This window comes from Silurus aristotelis (assembly GCF_946808225.1).
Source record: "Silurus aristotelis genome assembly, chromosome: 15".
NCBI lineage: Eukaryota > Metazoa > Chordata > Actinopteri > Siluriformes > Siluridae > Silurus > Silurus aristotelis.
In genome coordinates this window covers 14,090,942-14,112,226 of record NC_139588.1, presented here as the reverse complement: position 1 = coordinate 14,112,226, position 21,285 = coordinate 14,090,942, and the positions used below count along the sequence as shown (strand labels likewise).

General features: G+C 36.6%; 1 protein-coding gene across 1 annotated transcript; it reads right to left on the bottom strand.

The window, feature by feature from the left end:
• Positions 1–1,541: 1,541 nt before the first annotated feature.
• Positions 1,542–20,905, bottom strand: exoc2 (exocyst complex component 2). The gene is made up of 28 exons (XM_083562101.1): positions 20,751–20,905; positions 18,843–18,970; positions 18,535–18,711; positions 18,292–18,418; positions 17,873–17,986; positions 16,928–17,052; positions 14,655–14,735; positions 14,041–14,186; positions 13,804–13,885; positions 13,384–13,486; positions 13,190–13,308; positions 11,442–11,552; positions 11,223–11,347; positions 11,070–11,138; positions 10,779–10,936; positions 10,561–10,682; positions 9,412–9,473; positions 9,227–9,307; positions 9,034–9,093; positions 8,813–8,874; positions 7,897–7,963; positions 7,307–7,423; positions 5,428–5,569; positions 4,301–4,356; positions 3,199–3,321; positions 3,041–3,102; positions 2,840–2,899; positions 1,542–1,793 (listed from the first exon to the last, which is right to left on the bottom strand). The coding sequence occupies exons 2-28, from the start codon at positions 18,958–18,960 to the stop codon at positions 1,700–1,702; spliced, it is 2,763 nt and encodes a 920-aa protein (XP_083418227.1). The 5' UTR covers positions 18,961–18,970; positions 20,751–20,905; the 3' UTR covers positions 1,542–1,699.
• Positions 20,906–21,285: the final 380 nt, after the last annotated feature.

Genomic DNA, 21,285 nt, shown 5'->3' with positions numbered 1-21,285 from the left:
CCCTCGGCTTTATATTAGAACCATATCTCAATTCAGAAAGACCAGACTTCACTGAAATGAATAATAAGGGCAGGTATACCTTAATACTGAACATCTGCACTTGACATCCTCTCTGTGGTTATAATACAGAACTTTGTAAACATGTTTGGATCTACTTTCTTTTGCCTACGTATAATGGAAAGACAAAATCAGAAAAACTTCCCTTAACACCTTAACCTACACCCACTAAGATACCTGAAACCACACAGAGCTTTGAAAAAGTCCTGTCTTGAACCTGTTCCTTTAAATAGGACCTATGTTAAGTAGGTGAGCACTAATTATAGACAAGTAAATAAACAAGTCAAAGTAGCTCAGAGCATTTAGAAAAGAAGATGGAATGTTATTTCACAGAACATTTGCAGTTCCAGTAAGTAAATGTCATAAAAAAACAAACAGGAAAAAAGTTATTCAGCTTGTCATTAGCTTTAAATTTAATTATTTACAACAAATGGAACACTTTTCTGATCACTGGTGACTAAGCATGGTCTCTTTTTTTTCTACTGTAAGGATGATTATTTTCCATGCTACATCATTAACTTTTAAACTTTAATAACATGCCGGCTGTCAAAAAGCTACAATTAAGACAATTGGTTGCAGACAACATTTAGAAAAGTTGATATGAAGAGCTCAGTGCAATTACCCCAAATTCTTTTCAGAAGTCATTAATGGGTTAAATATTGAAATATTGTGTTAAACATAATGACTTTTTCCTAGTAAGACATCACAAAGGTCTAACATATCAACTGATGTTCTTTATAAAGCAGCTGATCAACAGAAATCTTTTAATTTCAGTTAGAAAATCCTTGCCCCAGTGATGCAGTAAGAGTCCTATATGGTGGGGAGGGACAGGGTGTGAAACTTTCTGAATGATACTAGACTGGGTGTGTATCCATACTCCCCAGACAGGGTGTGTGCAGATGGTGGAGGCAAGATGGATGAGCAAAGTTCAACTATACAGAATATTACTCACCGAGACCATTTTATTAATATTACAAATGCAAACATTTAATTAGTGTGTTCTAATATATATTTTATATATATGTAATATACAGTCAAATTTACAACTATTGGCTCCACTACCCTCCCTGGCAAGATTAAAAGAACTCCTATAACTGTTATTGAAATGTAACATGAGTTTAACATAAAAAGACCCTAACTTCAACCATCTGCATCTCCAGTTTTTTCTATTCTTAGGGTAATACTTGTTTAATGCCCTTTTTAGTTAGACCACAGGTTTTTCAAATATTTCATATTTATATTGTCTATAAACAGTGTTTTTGAATGCATACTTCTATTGAAATGGCCTTTGGAATATAATTATTGTCAAAGAAATGCTGAGGAGTAATTTGACTAAACCAGCAAAAATGACTCATCTTTAAGGGGGGGCCGCTAATTCTGATGTTGACCAAGATTTGAATGGTATCTGTTGTACATCTGTGATGGACCACACTTGTATTTTTTTCCTGAATCTACACACATCATTGTTTGACAAAAGACAATTGTTTGAGTGTGGATATATTTTAATGGACATTACAGCCAGTTAACAAAATGCAAGTATTAGGAGTATAATAAACTTTTTAGTCATGTACTATGGTGGAGTGAAATGCTTGGCACTGTAGATTAGTGTTTAAGCACAAGGTAAAGGTTATATATTATTGGCTTATCTTTTGATGGGCTGAACATTTGAAGGCTGGAAACAGGTGAGCTGAAAATGCATACTGCTCTTAAACTTATTCAACAACTCCTCCAACAGCCTGAGAGACAAGAAGACAGAGAGAGAGGGGGGGGGGGGGGGGGGGTTTGTATTGTTAAAAAAATGCATATACTGCTACTTTCAAAGTGAGGTAACACCAAAAGACAAACCACTATCTTAAAAAAAATTATAATTAAAAAATAAATTAACGAAAAAAATATGCCTCCGCAACGATATCTAGTCCTGCCAGACATTTGTCAGGACATATTGTTTATTTGCTAGTTACAGCACTAATTCCTACACTAAAATCCTACAAACATTCAAACACGTCTTTTTGAAATACCGTGCTAAAGAAAGACTCAGAAAGGACGGCCAACCCGTAAAGCCTGCGCCAGTGTGACATTTAATCAAGAACTTTAATCAAAACAATTTGCATAGGACAGAAATCATTTTAATCCTTTAATTTGTCTCATGTGTGTAAATAGATTTTACATTTACATGATGGTTTATTTTAATAAGCAAATAAAAAATGTGTTATTCATGAAAGAATAATCTACGATTGTTTAGATGCTGAAGACTTCTGTAGAGAGATGTTTATTAAACATTTACTGTGCCTCAAGTGTCAGAGCAGAAAGTTTTCCACCACAGGAGAGTCTTCAGGAAACTTTGAGCATTTCGTTATTAACTGTTGGATTTTTCTTATCGATTTTAAAGTAGACTAGAAAAGGGAGGCTGAAGTATTGAATATGAACTAATCTGTTACGCAATATTGCTGTTCATTTATATGTGAACAATTTTACCTGCGGTTTGCTGTGGTATGAGAAGAATAAAACACTTCTGGACTTGCTGTTATAGCAAAATAATAACCTTGGAGGCTGTTTAAGGTCAAGGTGCATCACACTATTCTGTTATTGATTATTATTACGTTTATTTTATTTCATAAAACTGCACAATACCGTGTTTTATTCTAAGTGGACAAATCCAAAATTCATGTTAGCAATTAGAGTCAATTTAACTGTTCACCTACTGCACATATTTTAATAGTTACTTCAAATGACTTCTAATGATGTTTGTTGGGTTAAAAAAAGATTTAAAACACAAACTCACTTCTTGTCAGCTCCACTCTGAAGCTGTGGCAGGGCCTCGACTGCTTGCTTGAAGCTAGCTCTGGGGGAGGGGATAATAATAATAATAATTAGTGACTAATAATCACATCTTTAAGCTGTTGAAGTAAACTGTGACATGCTGACTCTTTGGTTGTGTTACTGTGAGTGATATTTCTTTGATAGAAGATGTGTGTGCTCTCACTGGCTGTCTGGAGTCAAGTAACAAACTACAGCGTCCCTCAGTGCGCAGATTTCCAAACGTGCCTAAAATAAAAAGCGAACAAAAGTATGCCAAAACACCTCATTTCATGTTGATATGTCAAGCCTTTGAATTTATATTATGTACTATTTTTTCTGTACCTGCAGTGCACCGTTCTTGCTAAAGCTTGACACACACTGCATTAGACGACTCATCTCTTCAGCCACAGATTCCACAATCTTAGACAGAACCCGTGAAACCAAGTCCTTAGAAATAGTGAACACCTAGCAGGAGACAGCAGAGACAGAAATAAGACAAATATGAGAAAATTCTTTTTTGATATTAGAGGGGATATGTTTGGTTTACAAAGTTTGCCTCTGCATTGTTTAACTGGAACTATAGATAATGTGGTACATCCACCCAACCATCCTATCCATGTCAAGTCAAATTATATCCCCAAGTTGGTAAACTTCCATCTTCCACCATGAGAAAGCTCTCCCAATCACATGACTGCTACCAGCTAAACGGGCTACCAAATACTTCCTCTGAGATAACAGGTCACAGCTCATAAATGCCCATGAATGGTTGGTGATACATCGACTGTAAGGAGAGAGAGTGATGCTTTTATCTAAGATTACTAACAATCAAGAGAGGATATTACTGAGAAACTTTCAGTAAAGGACCTTGCTCAAAGGCCTAACAGTGGCAGGTGGTAATGTTGGCATGTGAAACCACAACCTTCTGATTAGCAAATGTTCCCAATAATTTAGTTCCTAAATAAGAAACTTGCTGGCCCTAGACCAATCTGGCAACCCGGTCATTATGTTTTCTATGTTTACTTTACGCTTATATAGAGCTCTACTCCACCTGCCCAACATGGATTAGCCACCACATACATGTGTAACTGCAGCAACACAGTTGCTCACCAGTTTTTCATACATGTCTCTTGACATTTATCAAAAAACGTGTCATGTTACTACAAAACCTAAAAATGTAAAGCTTAGGCTGAGGACTTACACAGGCATTAACATAAACTTGTGATTTGCCAAAAAAAAAAAAAGCAGCAGTGTTCTGATTTGGGTTAAGTGTGTACACTGAGAAGTGCAAAGTTGCACTTACAATTAATAAAAGTTAATAAAAAACAAGCTCACAAGATCACACCTTATCCCCTTTAGGTTATTCATAGTGGTCAAGTGTGAATTGCAAAGATATAAAAAAAAAAACGGAGACAGATCTAAAGTATGATGAGGTTTTATAGCTTACCTCAGCATGAACAGAGATGATGCTGACCAAAGCTTCCTTCAAATAACTTCGTACCCCTACAAGAGAGACAGACACAGTGAGTGAGACACAGAGAAAGAAAGAGAGAAGGCAAGAGACATGAGAGACATAGAAAGAGGCAGAATGTTAAAGAATCATGTGACATGAGTAAACACTCATCAGAGTACAGGGTGTTTCTCGTTCTCTCCCAAACCTGATGAACACTATGGTGATGCTTTAGGTGGTTTAAACACAATACATGGAAATAAATGTTGCATATTTATTGCACTGTCATGGGTATGAACTGCGTAGCTTACATCTAACAGATGTTTAGGTTTCAAGCATAATTATAATTCAACTCAGCTTTTAAACAGAACATCTAAGGTGGCGATATGTATACAGTAAATGTACAGGCAATTCTTAACCCTGGCACCGATTAGTCAAATTGATAAGTTTTACTACTGAAGAGTGCATCATTTTACTTTAAAATGAACAAACCCCAGATGTACAGTCAGCAGATGCAGCAACATTCATTTTGTTAAAATGCATGATGCCTGATAAAGTACATTAACTTTTATACACTGTATGTATACAACAAATTCGTCCATCACCGAAGCAGCTACATTTTTCAGGCAAGAACCTACACTGTCATTTAAAACCACCGATTTAGTTTTTAGCTGCTTAAGGTAAGTATTGTGTTATTGGCAGATTTAGCAGGTAAAAAAAAATAAAATAAAAAAGTCACAGAAAAATCGCAAAAGGGAAGTGAGAGATTCTGTGTAATTAATCACTTTCTTTTTTTGTGTATCCTGCACATGTGCTGCAAATAATTATTCTCTTTTAATCCTGGGACACTCTGTTAAATATGATGAAATGGCTGTACATCCGTACACAGACAATCTTGACTTTAGATAACCAAAGATGACTGAATGATTCAAATCATTCATAACGATAGAGTGCACTGGTGTGTATGTGTGTAAAATTTTCTATTTAGTCTCTTGAGAACTGTATTCTTTTTCTTCTGAAATGTGTCTGTGTGTAAAATCTCATTAATAAAGCCAGTCCAAACATGGATTTCTACCAGTGCATTCAATTCTCATTACATTTTATACATCAGTGTGCAGCAGTACCTGTTGGTGGTAGGCAGTCTTTCCAGTCAAAGTAGCCTGCATAGATTCCTGGCTCCAGAGAGCCCACTATGGGATCAGACTTCTTCTCAATGTACGACTCTAGTAGTCGTTCATCCAAATCACGAACTGCCTCAGTGCTCACCTAAAACAGACACACATCTAAATACATATGAACATATAAATACTGTTATGTTTGAATAATATTTTTGAACTATACGAGAAATGGTTTTACAATGCTTTTTATTCAGTCTCTTTCTCTGACAGAGTTCTCACACACACACACACACACACACACACACACACACACACACACACACACACACACACACACACACACACACACACACACAATAAAGCATTCACTAATGCATGTCTGTCAGCTTGACTACATTTCCCTGAAGTCAAGAAACTACCATCACATTAATGAGAAATGTAAGCTCATTGATTACTAAGTGTGAAGTCATTTTTACATTCATTACCTTTTAATAATGAAACAATTTAATCCCAAGAACTGATGGCTTGGCCACAATCCACCAACGGTAATCAAGATATAAAACATGAGATAGCAAAGCTTTCAACATTGATAACACTGTTATATTTATGCAGCAGTCCACCCATGTGTCTGTTAACATGTCCATCCATCTCTTTGACTGGCTAAAATAAATATTATTGTTGTGTGATGTGTCAAAGATGAGTGTATAAAATATGTAAATATGTATGAATAAAAATGAATGTAATGAATAAAATTATCAGGTTCACATACTGTTAAAGTCAAATAGTCAAACAGTCTTTCCTCAATACATTGTTTCCTGTTTAAATAATATGTTAAGGTTATTTAAGGCACACATACACTCTAAGGGCAAAAGTTTGTGGAAACGTGACCATAAGGTTCAGATATGGTTTTCGAACAAGCTGTTCTACATCTATTTCCTATTTGCTGTTATATTATTATAATTATATTATTATGTCCTCCACTCATCTGAAATTTGGCATGTGCTTGTGGAAATTTGTGTTCATTCAGATAAAAGTACTTACATAGGTTTAGGAGGCCTGTAGTGCAGCCAGCATTCCAATAACATGTTCAGTAGAGTTAAGGTCGGAGTGCTATAGCAAGCCACTCCAAATGTTAAACTCTAAACCATGTAAACCAGATTTATATAGTTCTTTGTGCACAGGGACATTGTCATGCTAAAATATGTTTGAGTTTCCTACTTCAAGTAAAAAAAAAAATAATAAAATGAATGCTACTGCCTCCAAAGACATCCTATGCAATTGGGTACCTCCAACTTTGTGGTAACAGTTAGGAAAAGAACCACATATGACTGGAAAAAGTCAGGTGCTCCAATACTTCTGTTTATATATTGCATTGACCAATGTTAAAATTTTAAGTAAATGGAAAAACTATAGTAAAATAAGAAATAAAAATGTACTGCTAGTATGCTGCAGTATGTTGGCACAGAGACCCTTGCCAAACTAATATAAATGTTAATTTTTTTCTTTTTTTGAAGGGGAAAAAAAAAGGATACCAGTTACTAAGTTGTGGCATTTTGTTTAATGACTTGTGACACAATGTGTAGTTGTTTAACAAAAGTATTTGTATTTATGTGTTTGGAACATTATAATTAACTGTTTATGTTTTATACCACATTGTTAGTCAGTAAATTCAGCTAAACATTAATATGTTCTTAATGTTATTATTTCCAGTGTAATAACTTGTACATTGCCCTGTCGACCCATAGCACATATCATTGTGACATTAAAATGAAAACACTTATTCAACTTCTAAGAAATCCATATCCATATCCACACACACACACACACACACACACACACACAACAGTAGTATCATTCCTGTGTAGGTGTGAGAAAATGCTCTTACTCTGGTAATCTTTTCAGCTGTGGTAAAACCGTGTTTCTCCAGGTGCTCAGCAAGGTTGAGGAAGGTGTGTCTCTCCAAATACTGACAATTACTCAGAATTATAAGAAGGCGCTGTTCCTGCGCGCACACACACACACACACACACACACACACACACACACACACACACACACACACACACACACACACAGTTTCAACTCCATTAACTGTCTATAGAACAGGCTTCTCTGCATAGTGAAGAAAAAAGTCTATAATTTTTTTATAAGTCTGCATTTTACATCAGATTCTAAAAACATATGAATCATTAAAGTAAAAAGTGAAGGGTATGCAGGATGAGTAAGAGATGTGTGATTGAAAGCACACAGACAGAACAGAGGGGAAATCAACAGTCTTTTCACCACATGGAAGGGAAAGCCCCAAACTTCTGCCTGGTCTATATCGCTGTTAAACCAGCTAATTCTGCAATTAGTCTATTTCTACCAGTTGGATGTTATGGCATACTGTATGTTTTATATTAATAAAAGGTAGTAAAAAAAAAAAAAAAAAACATACAAAAGTAATAAATGGGTGTCAATTAAAAAGAATCTTACTGATGATGGACCAAAGTCTTCGTAAATGCTCCCAAAGAAATCCGGGGATGTCATATCCACAGACAAACTGAAATACACAGTTGATATTTGAAATGATGGTGTTAGACATAACCAAAGGACAAACATTCAAACTGTAACTAAATGCAATTGATTAAAAATGAACTGACACTTTGACCTGCTTTCACTTTAGTTTCGTACAGTGTTGGTTAACGACCAACGACATGCTGATAGTCTTGGCAATGTGATATTATTTTCATATTCTACCATAATTCCCAACCACTCAGTAGCTATATCTTCGCTGTCACAAATCTACAAACAGGGAAGGTGGGGTAAGTGCATGCTTCCACTGAGGCATGCAAATCTTTTTAAACCGCTCAGGTGGCATCACAGAGCAGCGTAACACACTCAGGGAAAAACAGTGTCTGCCCTATTCTGCATGCTGATTCTCACAGATGAATATGCTTTCAGAAAGCACTTCCAGTCCCAGATGGCTGTGGCATTGTTAGGATTTAAACTCACAATCTCAAAAAAAAAAATAAAGAAAAAAGAAAAGCTTGAATGATTTTCTCTTGTGCCACTCGAGAGCTTTTGCAAGTGTTATTTGCTGTCATGTGAAAAAGAAAGTACACCCTCTCTGAATCCTATGATCTTATATATCAGAACATGATCAAAATCATCAGGCGTTTAAGCAAGTCTTGAACCATCGTTATGAAGGAATTCTGGCTCACTCTTCTTTACAGCATTGCTTTAGTTCATTGAGGTTTGAAGAACTTTGTTTATTCTATCTTTTAAGGCCCTTCTATAGAATTTTAAACAGTCTGATGCAAGACTAATAATACTGCAAATTATTATAATTGTTATTTTAATTACAACAACAATAATAATAAGACAAATCTCACACACACAGAGAACTTACTGGGAGGTATCAATGTCTCCATCAGTCTTGTTGCTTAGCTGCTCCAAACAGTTGATGAACACCTAAAAATCATTAGAATCACAGTCTTATCAGCGCCTCCACATATCGCTGTCCGGATTTATATTTATTTACAATAATGCTTCAGACCATTGACCTTAGCATCATTGCAACATTCAAACCACAACCATCAATGGTGTGCTCTGTTTGCTTCTGCTACACACCTTCATGATGCCTGCACATAGCTCACAGGCTTTATTCTGAGCTAGCTCCAGCTGAAAAACCTACAGAAAATAGAGCGGGTGAGAAAGTGAAAGAAAAGCAACATCACAACCACAACTCTGTTATGATTTTATTCATTCTGATCACATATGGTTTTGGGAAGTTTTGCATTCGGACATAAATAGTGTTTCTTACATTGATCTCTCCATGCTTGCACTCCATGGGCTCCTTTAGAGACTGCAGCATCTGCACCATGCACTGCTCAAACTGGGCCGGCTGAAGAAAAAAAATTACAATTTTGGTACTTCTTTTATTAATTATAATCTTTAGGTTTGATCTGCATTTATTGAAAAAAAGAAAAAAAAAAAAAAAAGCATCACCAGTGATGTGATTCCCTCATTATCTACTATCCAGTCTTCTTTCTCTGGAAGTCTCTTGACATCTAAATAAAGACAAAAACATGCTCAATATTTACACTAACGCGAAATATGCACAATTTGTTGCCTAAAGCTGCAAATGAATGTCTAAAACCGTAATCATGATAATTTTTTTCAATATTCTAAATCTTATTTCTTTTGCACAATTGGTTTTAACCAAAAGACAAATATTTTTTATCACTCAGCATATTATTCCTATTATATCTGAATTCCTTTTACAGTCTCTAGCTTGTCTTTTATCTCTGAATGGTTCTTATTATATAGTGATCACTGGCCTACAAAGTTCAATGCAGATTGATCTAATACCCCAACAAGCAAGATAATAAAAGCCAAATGTCAAATACTGCATTTTTAATATATTACAGTATATTGTCCTATAATATTCGGTGCTGCTCTGTACCTCCCCCAGCTGGCCTCTAAGGCCAATAGGACTGTATGGTGCAACAATATCTTTAATGTGCCATGAGGAGGTGAGGAGGAAAAAAATCCCTCATACATTCATACTAAGGTTGTATACATCCAGATAATTCTCATGAATTTTGTAGGAACCTCATGAAATTCATGGATTATTTTTTATATCAGTCTCCAATTCTCTGAAGCAGTCTCCCTGATTAAAATCTGTAGAGGTTCAAATGGGGGGAAATTTTGAAATGTTTTTCAGCTGTGGTGAAGATAAAAAAATTAAGTATTATTTCTCTGTTATAGAGTCAAAGCAAGAGGTCTCAAAATGAAAAATCTTACGAAATCTGATCTATTGAGTCATGTCTGGATCAAGCTAAAAAATCTGATAAAATTTGTGAACAAGAGTGAAAGTTTACTATTGAAAGCAACTGACGTGTGAAATTAATTTGAACTTTGTTAAATCAGTTGGCTGATAATCTATTCACACAGTATTTATATTTTGGATATTTGCACTATTGTGTTGAATTATACTGGTTAAAAAGATTAAAGTGCTACCTACATAAAAGGGGCACCTCTGGAAATACTGCGACACTAAAAAGCATGCGAGTTCTTTATGGCAAACTTCAGGTAATAGTTATGAAAATACAGAAATTGGTAATAGGGTCACTAGTGGCAATGGACATGACTTGCCTTCAGCAGTATGCTGCAGGGTGATAAGAAGGCAGTGCATTCGCAGGTCAAGCAGCAAATCCTGAATCACCTGCAACAAATCATTGGGAATCTCTAAAGCCGAGAGAGCCTCATGACTCAGCCTAAAGAACCGATAAGAAAAAGTGAGTAAAAGTGAGAAGTAAAAGGCTTTTTTCAGTTTTGGATGAGAATGTCACTTATCCCTTCTGTTCTCTCACCTGACAGTATGTATGGTCTGTGTAAGCCAGGCCCCAGTGAGGGGGGGGTTGGTGTTCCAGCCTCCATATATACGCAGCTCATTCTCAGAAAGACTACTGGGCAACAGAGCACCACGCACAAGCTGAACCAAACGTCGAGTCACCTCCTCAATCATGCACTACAACACAAACACATTCAACAATTATTAATCATTTATACACAAATCAAGTAGCTTAACTAATTTTCAATGTAACAGGTTAAAAAACAACAACTTAACGCACATTCAAATCCATGTGTTATTAGTTACTCACTTTAAAGTCATTTTGCCTCTGTCGGGCATTCTTCTTCAGCTTTTCCACCTGACTGGACTTCTCCCCTGTCTGTCAGAGAACATGCACATTGTCAACTTTTTGCCTAATCAAATCAGCATTTCCCTTGTACACTCTCATCTGCATGAAACATACCTCGCTAAAAAGACTGCCGTTAACATAGGAGATCCACAGCTTCCAAAAATTCGGCAACTGACTGATGACAACGTCTGACAGCTTCTCCACAAATCTGACCTGCTGAGGGCTCTTGTATTGCCAGGCTGAAAGAGGATGATCAACATTACAACAAATACCTTTACTAGCAATTATACATCAGGACATATACAACTGAACATTGGCAGGAAAATTTCTTACGGTCATCTCTAGGAGTCTGGAAGCTGCCGCCTCTGTTCAGGGAGGAAGTGTGACTGATTCTGCTCAGAGCTGATGAGCGAGGTTCTCCATCCAGCTCCAGTCCTCCACCCCCTACACAGGAAAAGAGAGAATAGGGAGAAAGAAAAAATTAAAATGAGAACCGGGATATTTGTTTTCAACACTAGATGGCACTAAAGGACTATTACATACTGCATAGTTTTCACATGCCACCATGAAACAGATGTTCACAAAGAACATCTTATACTTACAAACACATACATTTACACAGAACATCTTTTCTTTTAGCAAAATAATCAGTGCAATTGCATTTCATAACTTTAGAAGTCTAGGCACTCAATTTAATTTGTGTCATGCTTATCCTTTCTTATTTTCAGTCGCTCTTATTTTTTCTCTCAACATTTCTCAGTGTCAAGCTGCTCCCCTCCTTCGCCACTCTGTGGAACCGAGGACATCCTGTTCTCTGTCAGGTCATGACCAGACCACACATACACTGCTCTCTGACTAAACACACAAGCGCACACCACATGGTCCTATGAACCCAGTCCACTCAGAGAGATCACACAAGATAGTAGAGATTCTTCTATCAAATACATCTGAAAACTATAAAATGAGTGTTGGTCCACATCAAGGGCATGCAATGTGAAGATCCAGACCATAACTGGATATCTCATGAGAGAGTCCAGTGAGGGGCTAAGACTTTAATCTACTTATTGTTTTGTAATGCTTAAGTGTTTCTAGCTCTGTAGTAACCAAATAAACTTATAGTTTAAAGAATTACTAATTTTCCACAGTGGCAGTACAGTATACAGTAGCCTCTGAACATTTTTGAACAGCAAGGGCAGTTATTTTAATTTTTGTTATAAATCTTTACATTCTCTTTAATTTTATTTCCTGATATTTACATCTGAATGTGTTGGAACATGGAACAAACTAGTTTTCAAGTGATTAGAAATGTGGAAAAAAGTGTTTCCTCGTGCCCCAGTTGTGCCCTGTTTAATTTACAATTAAAAAAAAATGTAACAGCTCTAACACTGTCTTCCTGAATGTCTATCAAAAGACTATCAGGGTACAATTTCCTCCAAATTGTAGTCCATTTTTCCAGATTGTTAGAGTAAAAATAATAATAATAATCTGACTTGGAGTCGTCCCCCCCAAAGCCATGGTCCTTTAAGAACACTGAAATATCTGAGAGATAACATCACCACAATGCAATTAGGGGTTCAGAGTTGCACCAGGTTCAGAATTCAGCCACTGAACGGCATAACTCACCATTGCTTGGCAACAACTGGAAACCCAGGATTTTGCATATCCTGCCTTTGTGTGCGTGTGTGCGTGTGTATATTGCATTCCCATGAAGCAGAAAGCAGATGTAAATTTAAAAAAGCATAAAAAAAAAAAACTCAACTCTTGTAAATCAATCAGTGGTCTGCACGTTTTTTAGTGCCACCTGGCATGGCTAGTATGGTACCAGGGTTCAAAAAAAATTATGAAATACATTTTGCACTGGAAGCTAACTAAGTAGGAACATGTACATTTACAAATAATTTCCAACTTGACAGATTGTCCTGGATGAAAATTATGTAAAAGCACGAAAACCACTGCAAATCAGACTCTAACTGACCGTTACCAGGCTCATTATATATATACTTGATTTGCCCCTGAAACTAGAGAACTATAAACGCAGCAATGCTGGTGTGCACATGTTTAGAGTGTGTCGTTTTCCAGACCTCTCTGCTCCTTAATGAAGTCTTCTTTACAGTTCTGCATCAGCTGTAGTATCCACTTGTGTTGCGCCACGATACACTGCCACGCTGGGTCACCTGAAGCATGCAAGTCTGACAGGTACCTGTTATTCAAACATACATGAGTAAATGTTCATGCCATGCTATAAATAAATAGTAATGCCACAATATCTACCCACCTGATGTAGCGTTTCTGATCATGCAGAGTAGAAGGCATCTCCAGTAGTTTATCCAACAGTAGATTCCTCAGAGCACCGATACGGGTTTCCACCTCTGTATACACTAAATTGACACACAAATTCATATACATCACACAATATTCAATGTAATAACCATTATAATACATGAGTAAAGTATGATTGTTTTGAGAGATGTTTTACTTTTAATGTGTGTAATAATGGTGAATGTATTGTAAGATGCTGTAGTTGCTTCTGCCTTAAATCACTAGCAATATATCCAGATCACTGCTATTCTAATGGCATTGGTCATTGCACCTGGCATCTGTTTTGGGGCAACTTCTACAAATACGAGTCTAGAGACAATAAAAGACAGCATTATGTATTGCGAGTTCTAAACTCACAACGCAAAGTTTTAGGTACCTTTTTTAAAGACAGGAACCTCTGTGTTCCCAAACAGTGACTTGGCTTTTTCATAGTCATTAATGACCACATCATAATCCCCCTAAAAAACAACAAAAAACAATGCATCAGAAATGAACAAATTGTTAAAATTTGCAACAACACAACCCAATATCAACAGAAGCTGCTACACATTATATGATACCAAAGCATTCCCATCCAGTGGACCCCTTGTACATCAAGCATTTTCAGCTCTACCTTCTGAATATTGCGCTCAATGTTGAGTGGCAGGTTGAAGAGGAATTTGAAACGCTGCAGTACGTTGAGGGCATTGCGTGTCGAGTCTGCTTTATCCTTTCGGCCCAAAACCTCCTGAAACAAAGTGTCAGCTGTATTGCTTGCCCCTGAAAGAGGGAGAACACATGAAAAAAGGGTTACAGATCTCTAGCATGCACACAGATGAAATCCATTCAGCCTGTCTCTCTCTGCTTGGGTGGTCATGGCCCTGTTGTATGCACTAGGTCAGATTCTTTTAATTAGAACAAGACCTTGAACCACAATAATAATAAAAAAAATAAAAAAAATCAGAGCAGCTGGCCAAATTATTCACATTTTCCCCACATTGTGCCCTGCACCGGCTGAGCGAGAGACAGTCAGGCACTAAGGGCAGTTAGAGATAAAAGCTTGTCAGTGTGATTGGTTTATTTACATGTGCTGCAGGAAACGAGTGTGTTTATTAATCTTTCATCACAACAGTCAATTTAGCATCCAGCAGGGGAGAACTAGGGGTCTCCTTTTAACTGTGAGAATGGGTGTGTATGTTTGTCTATGTTTATTTATGTGCCAAAGAGGGAGCTTCTTAATGATCTTACTGTTGAGGACATTCTCTAATTGCCGAGTCATGGAGCCCTCCACCTTCTCGGTGCCATCTGATTCGAGCTTCTGATGAATAGCTGTAACAGACAGATAGACTGACAGGTCATTTGTGGATTATACAAATCTTTTTTGCTACCACAGCACAAACCAAAGCAGAGATAGAAATGCACATGCACACTCATAATATGGCCAAAAGTATGTGGACAGCCGACCATCACACACGTATGAGGGTCTTCTCCAAACTGCTGCAATGCAAAGCACACAGTTGTCTCTAATGTTGCTGTAGCTTTAAATCTCCCTTTAACTGAAATGTAGTAACCCAAACCAGGTCTACGATAACACTGCCGTGTACCAAAGATCCATAAACACATGGTTTGCAGAAGTGTCCAGCACCTTAGACTACTACTCTGACTGGTGTATGACATCAGTGTCCGATCTCACATTACTCTTCATGCTGAATACACAAATCCCTACAGACATTCCAGAGGGTTATCCATTCTTTTCAGCAGAGTGAAGTCTTTTATAACAGCAAAGAGCGGTCTAATACTGGAATGCAATGTTGAAACGCTCATATTGTATGGGTGTGATGGTCAGGTGTCTGCATACTTTTGCCCATACAGTGCACAGACGCACACATAGACTGTTTCCTGTGTGCCTCAAGACAGTACTCCCACATATGATTTTAATGAAGATCTGATACGCAGCGTGCTCCCACACACATACAATACACAAACCCACACAGACAGACTGGTGACGGCAGAGCTAACCTCCAGGCCCCCGAGGTCCTCAATGCTGTGCGGATCATTTCCTGTGTCCTTGTGCTGTGTTTTGACTTGGGCTATATGAGTTTTGGAAATTTTCTCTGGGAATCTGTGCGGCATTTTTAAACACACCCCCACTTCCTTTCAGGACAATGTTAATACAGTAAATTAATAAACTAGGGGTGTAACGGTACACGCATTCGTGCCTAAATTCTTTTCGGTACAGTGTTTACTGTTTGATGCACATGTGCACCAAATGCAATCCTTTTTATGTGCGGAACATGGTTAAAATCTGAATTCTTTCAGGAACATATTAAGTGGTGGACTGCAAGTTTGTTTAGTATCTGCCTCACACTGTTGTGTAGCACAGTTTTTTTTTTTTAATTACTATTAATCTTGGAAAAAAAACACAAGAAACTAGAGTTAGAGCAGTGCCACTGTGGCTACTCACTCCATAAAAGAAATACTATATGTAGTGCCTTGTTTTGCTCGTGCTTTTGCGTTTTATGTCCAGCTTCAAGACTTTCTCTTAAAAGGAGAAAATCCTGACAATTCCGAATATAAAGGGGGTGAATGTATGAAGGATGGAAGGAATGAAGACATTTGCTAAAGTATGCTGAAATAAGTAGAACATATATTTTTTTTAATTAAATATTAAATGTAACACACACATCTGTACTACCCAAATAGGGGTCAAACAGATGTAAAATATTTAATAATTTTTTTAATTTATATAATTATATATAATCAATTTAATGTGCCAATTTAATCAATAAAGTTTATTGCATTAATAGATTTATTCTATTTTATTTTTTGGTTTTATTTTTATGAAATATGATATTTATATATTATTATTATTATATATTAAGCAGGTGTTTTCTTTAAAATTGTTTTTAAACTGTTGATGAATTGTTAATAATAATAAACTGTGTTAATATATATATATATATATATATTTATTTTATTTTTATTATTTCTTTTTTTTTCGCATTTCTTCCCCCTAACTGTCCCGAAATTGAACTTAACCATGACTAAAAATCTGAGGTATGTATGGAACCATTACTTAAAAACCGAACCATTCATTTTGTGCACCATTACACTGGTATATAATAAACCTGATTCAAACACCATCCTTACAAACCCTTCTGACCTGCCACATACATGTGACCAGCCACATACATGTGTACTGTTATTTAACCTCGGTGGGACTTGCCAACTTGAACTGAAATACAATCTCAGAAGAATGTTACCCACTTTACTAACAAATTAGGCTTTATGAGCATGTAACCCTATACCTTCAATCTCATTAAAATATCATACACTACAATGCCACAATCTGTCTGCAATTACCCCACTTTTGACAACCTAATCATATCGAGATTAATCCAGTTATATATTAGTTCCCATCAGAAGCCATGCTGTGTCACAAAAATCAGAATGAGACAAAATTTTCATGAGCATAAGAATTTAGTAAATGCACCATAATGAATGTGATGGTCCATGCATACCTGCTAGAGCATCCTGGGCTTCAAAGAAAGTACTAAGTCCTCCTTTCACACAGGCCAGACTGCCCTCATTCTTCTTACTTGCCTGCTTTTTCAAATTCCCCACTGCCACACGCAGCTGCTCAAAACTAGCACAGTGTGGAAAAACACAATGCATTAACGAGCAATACAGTAAGCTCATATTCAAGCTCAATATAGTGAAAAGCATCTAGATTATCACTTTAATAATTGACTCTAAAGACTTGGTACAGTAACTTCCAAAACTTCTTATGGAGCCTATTAAAGATTTCTTTTTTTCTATCATGAATAACACAATCACCGAGTGCAACACTATACTAACACTGGGTAGGATGCATTGATCCCTGTGAGATTCTGGTTTATGTTGACTTGTGTTGATTGCATCACACAATTTAATGCAGATTTTTCATGTACACTTTCATGCTGCAAAACTCAAGTCCTATCCTCCCATCTTGGAAGTGTTCAACTGAATCACAAAATGTGACTGGCCATTAAAGAACATTTAACTCATGTTCACTTATGTGGAACCCAACAAAGTAATTTGCTATTGTAGGGTATTTGCCTCACTGACATTCTGAGATACATTAATTACCAAGTAAGGATTTAATACTCAAGGCTTCATTCATAAATGTTCATGATACGAAGGACTTCTTTAGTCCTCCTGATCTGCCACAGTGACTCTAATAAATGCCCCAGTCTGAATGGTCTAGGTCACATCTGACCTTTTCAGATAAGTGAGTGTAGCTCATTTCTAATAACGTAGGTGCACATGGTTAGTTGATTAAAATTTATTTTTCTCCTTTTTGGTTGGATTAAAAACCAACAGCTAAAAAAGATTGCTGCAGATAAGATTAAACAACCTATATTCCCTGTTCCATTTAACATCCATAATTACCATATAATATGTATATTGTCCTAAAGTTGACTAACCTGGTGGTAGAGTGGTTCTCAATCAGGTACCAAGTGGCAGAGAAATTCTCACTCGTGAAATCTCCGGTCATCCCCGGAAACCAGTTCTCCAATTCTTTCTGAGTATATTTTCCCCTACAAAAGAAAATAACACGTTAAACCAAGCTTAATTTATAATCTCTGCCATATATTTTCAGTGTTAGATATCTATAAACAAAGACATCTATTCATAACCTTTTCAAAATCATAACCCAACTTCTTTTGGTCGTCTTCTTAATATAAATCACATGTTAAAATCACTCAAAAATGTCACTGGTTAATGTTGATTTGACAGGGGAGAGAATATTATCCCACCCATCCATTTCTATCTAATTAAATGTTAATATTTTTAGAACTTGTGTATGTTAACAACAAAAATGTCCATGTCTGCTTTGACATACTTATCAGTTTCGATGCCCAGTGGGTCGGCCTGGCGCAGAGACAGGGGCGAAATGCCTTTGTTCCGGTTTAGTCTCAGGTCGTAATAATTCACCTCATCTACCCATACAGCAGATTGCTCCAGAATGTCTGTACATATGTACACAAACACACATTTGAAAAATTGTGCATATGTGAGTTACATCAGCTGCAAGTATGCACACGGATGCAAAACATCATTAGAAAGAAGAGTGTAAAATTCTAACCTATCTTATCAGCTTTGAGGACTTTGAAGGAGACAGTAGAGGTGCCTAAGCCTCCACTCCTGGTTGTGACGATGATCTCGCCCTTGTCATCTTTAGCAGGACCAACGCGACACACAATCTTACTAGCAGACATCCATTCAGCAGTCAGCAGACAGTTATGCCCACAGATAGACAGCCCTAATGAGGTGTTACATAGAGACTGATAAGTATAGTTTCTCATTTTATACTCTTAGGCATAACAGTTTAATCATACAATGATTTTTGCTGCATACAATGCTCCAAAAGAAGCAAAAATAATATTGAATTACCAATAAGGTCTTTGGGTCCATTTCCCAGGTTTTCACCACGGATCGTGACTTTGGTCCATGGTGTGCCTTCATTGGGTGAGATTCCAGTAACTAACGGAGGCTGTCGTGCTTGAGACATGGCTCACACACTGTGGAGAGATTTAAAAAGGAGAAGAAAAAAAAAGACAAAGACTGACTGAAAAACTTTATAATGTGTTGCCCTCATACTGTACAGTTTATTGGGCAAAAATTCAAATGATTAAAATGAATGAATTAATGAAATTATACATAAATAAATAAATAGTTAAGTTAATTAAAAGATCAAATTGAAATTGTACGGGTTTCACTTCATGTCAAGGCCAAACACAAATAAATTCTCTTAGGTATACGCATCTACAGAGCAGGTAAAAAAGAATCAGTGCAGACAAGAACAAACAAATCAATTCGGGCCTTGATGAGAGAACAACAGTCTCTTGCTGTAATGACCAGAAATGTTGGAGATGTCAATATCTTTTGGTCCCTTTTTACGATGAAGAACATTTAAATCGACTTTAATGCTTCTACACATTTCTATGATGAACTGTGCGTTTTTTGGCTTCAAATTGAGTTCAAATATATATCTATGGCTGATTTAATGCTGCCCAAACCGAGGCAACCGGGCATTTTTTTTTTTTTACTAATTTATAGTTAGATTAACACTGTGGCCAATCTATAAAATAGGCCATCACTAACAATACAGCAAATAGAAACAGTCAGTCCATCACACAAGACAAAATATTCAGCTTCTTAATGAGAAACTAAACAGCAACATTCTCTTTCCGGAAACACCGACACCGGAGACTCGTTTCAAAACTATGAAATGATGTGTTTCCTATCCTATAGTTTGACTAACAGTTGGATTTCAAAGTTTTTAATACTTTAATCAACACAGGCTTAGACACATATTGATGCTTTTTGCAAATGTATGTTTATTATTAGTAAAACCAAACTCAACATAGAGCATAAAGACAAAATATACTTGTGAATGTTTTAAACTAACTATGGTGTTTTTTTTACGTAAATCTTAAGAACACAAAATGGAAAAACGGACGGTTTCAATTCCAGCTTGTGTGCATGATGGCAGATTTTGGTGCTTGATTTAAAACTTGGCACATCAGTTATTAAGAATGATTGTACACCGGATTTTATTTTATTTTTATATATATATATATATATATATATATATATATATATATACACACACACACACACACACACACACACACTATTTATATATATATATATATATATATATATATATATATATATATATATATATATATATATATATATATATATATGTATGTGTGTGTGTGTGTGTGTGTGTGTGTGTGTGTGTTAAGCACTGGATTGAACTAGGCTGAACAGAACTGATCTGTTCCTAACATTATTTCTAGGCTAAATTCTAAGTCACTTTATTTAAACCGGATCTCACTACATATGTAATAAAGGCACAGTTTTCCTGTAGACCCTCTGTAATTCACCTAGCAAAAGAGTAAGTAGCTATTTGAGCTATTTCAACCCCAGCAGTGACTCGTTTATACTGCGTGTGTGTGTGTGTGTGTGTGTGTGTGTGTGTGTGTGTGTGTGTGTGTGTGTGTGTGTGTGTGTGTGTGATAGCAGAATGATGCTCATGTCCATACAGAATAATAGTACAAATCAGTGAGCTGATGTGCCGCTGATTAAGACGTCAAAGCGCCTCAGCTGCTGTCAACGGAATCCCGCTAGCAAGCTAAAAACACTTAGCCAACAAGCTAGCTTTTCAAGCAACCAGGGAGGAAACAGTCCTAAAAACCACTACGAGAAACTTTTAACGGTTATTATAACCCTCTGGCTTTCTTACTTCAGCTTCCAGGACATTTTACGAAACAGTATTACATTATTACTCACGAAATTGGCGACAGCTCAGCTGTAAGCAGGTCCCTGATTGTTTTTGCACCACTGACAGCACTTCCGGGTCACGCGGTAACTCGCCCCACCTCCCTGAAACACAACTGTTAAAATGTCCTGAATCGGAAGCGGATTTATTGCCTCAGATCTCTGTTCCTGAAAAGCGGAATTTTGGTGGGTAAGGTCAAAGTTCACAACAACTTTTATAGCAAACTTATTATAGCAATCATATCAGTTATGGGATGTGTGTGTGTTGTGTTGTATGTAAATGCAAATAATGAAAGTACACAATATTCATTATTATTTTCATTATTATTATCACATTTAAAGCTCCATAATAAGTCTGGGACCTCAGCCCTGAAATTTATAACTATTAATATATTAACATCCACTGTGCAAATAGGTACATACGCAAACAAAAGATAGAGAGAGAGAGAGAGAGAGAGAGGGGGGGGGGGTGCATATTTTGTTCTGACATAGCAAGTAAAAAAAAATCCAGATTATTTGAATAAAAAAACAAATTAGAAACCTCTGG

Bases quoted from the DNA above. Each gene is read 5' to 3' on its own strand.
- exoc2 (XM_083562101.1), bottom strand. From the start codon at position 18,960: ATGTCTCAAGCACGACAGCCTCCGTTAGTTACTGGAATCTCACCCAAT. The intron at 13,886-14,040 runs GTAGAGCTGAAA...GTTGTTTTTTAG, and splicing joins TTGAGCGCAATATTCAGAAG to GGGGATTATGATGTGGTCAT. The intron at 5,570-7,306 runs GTAAGAGCATTT...TGTCTGTTTTAG, and splicing joins CAGCTGAAAAGATTACCAGA to GTGAGCACTGAGGCAGTTCG.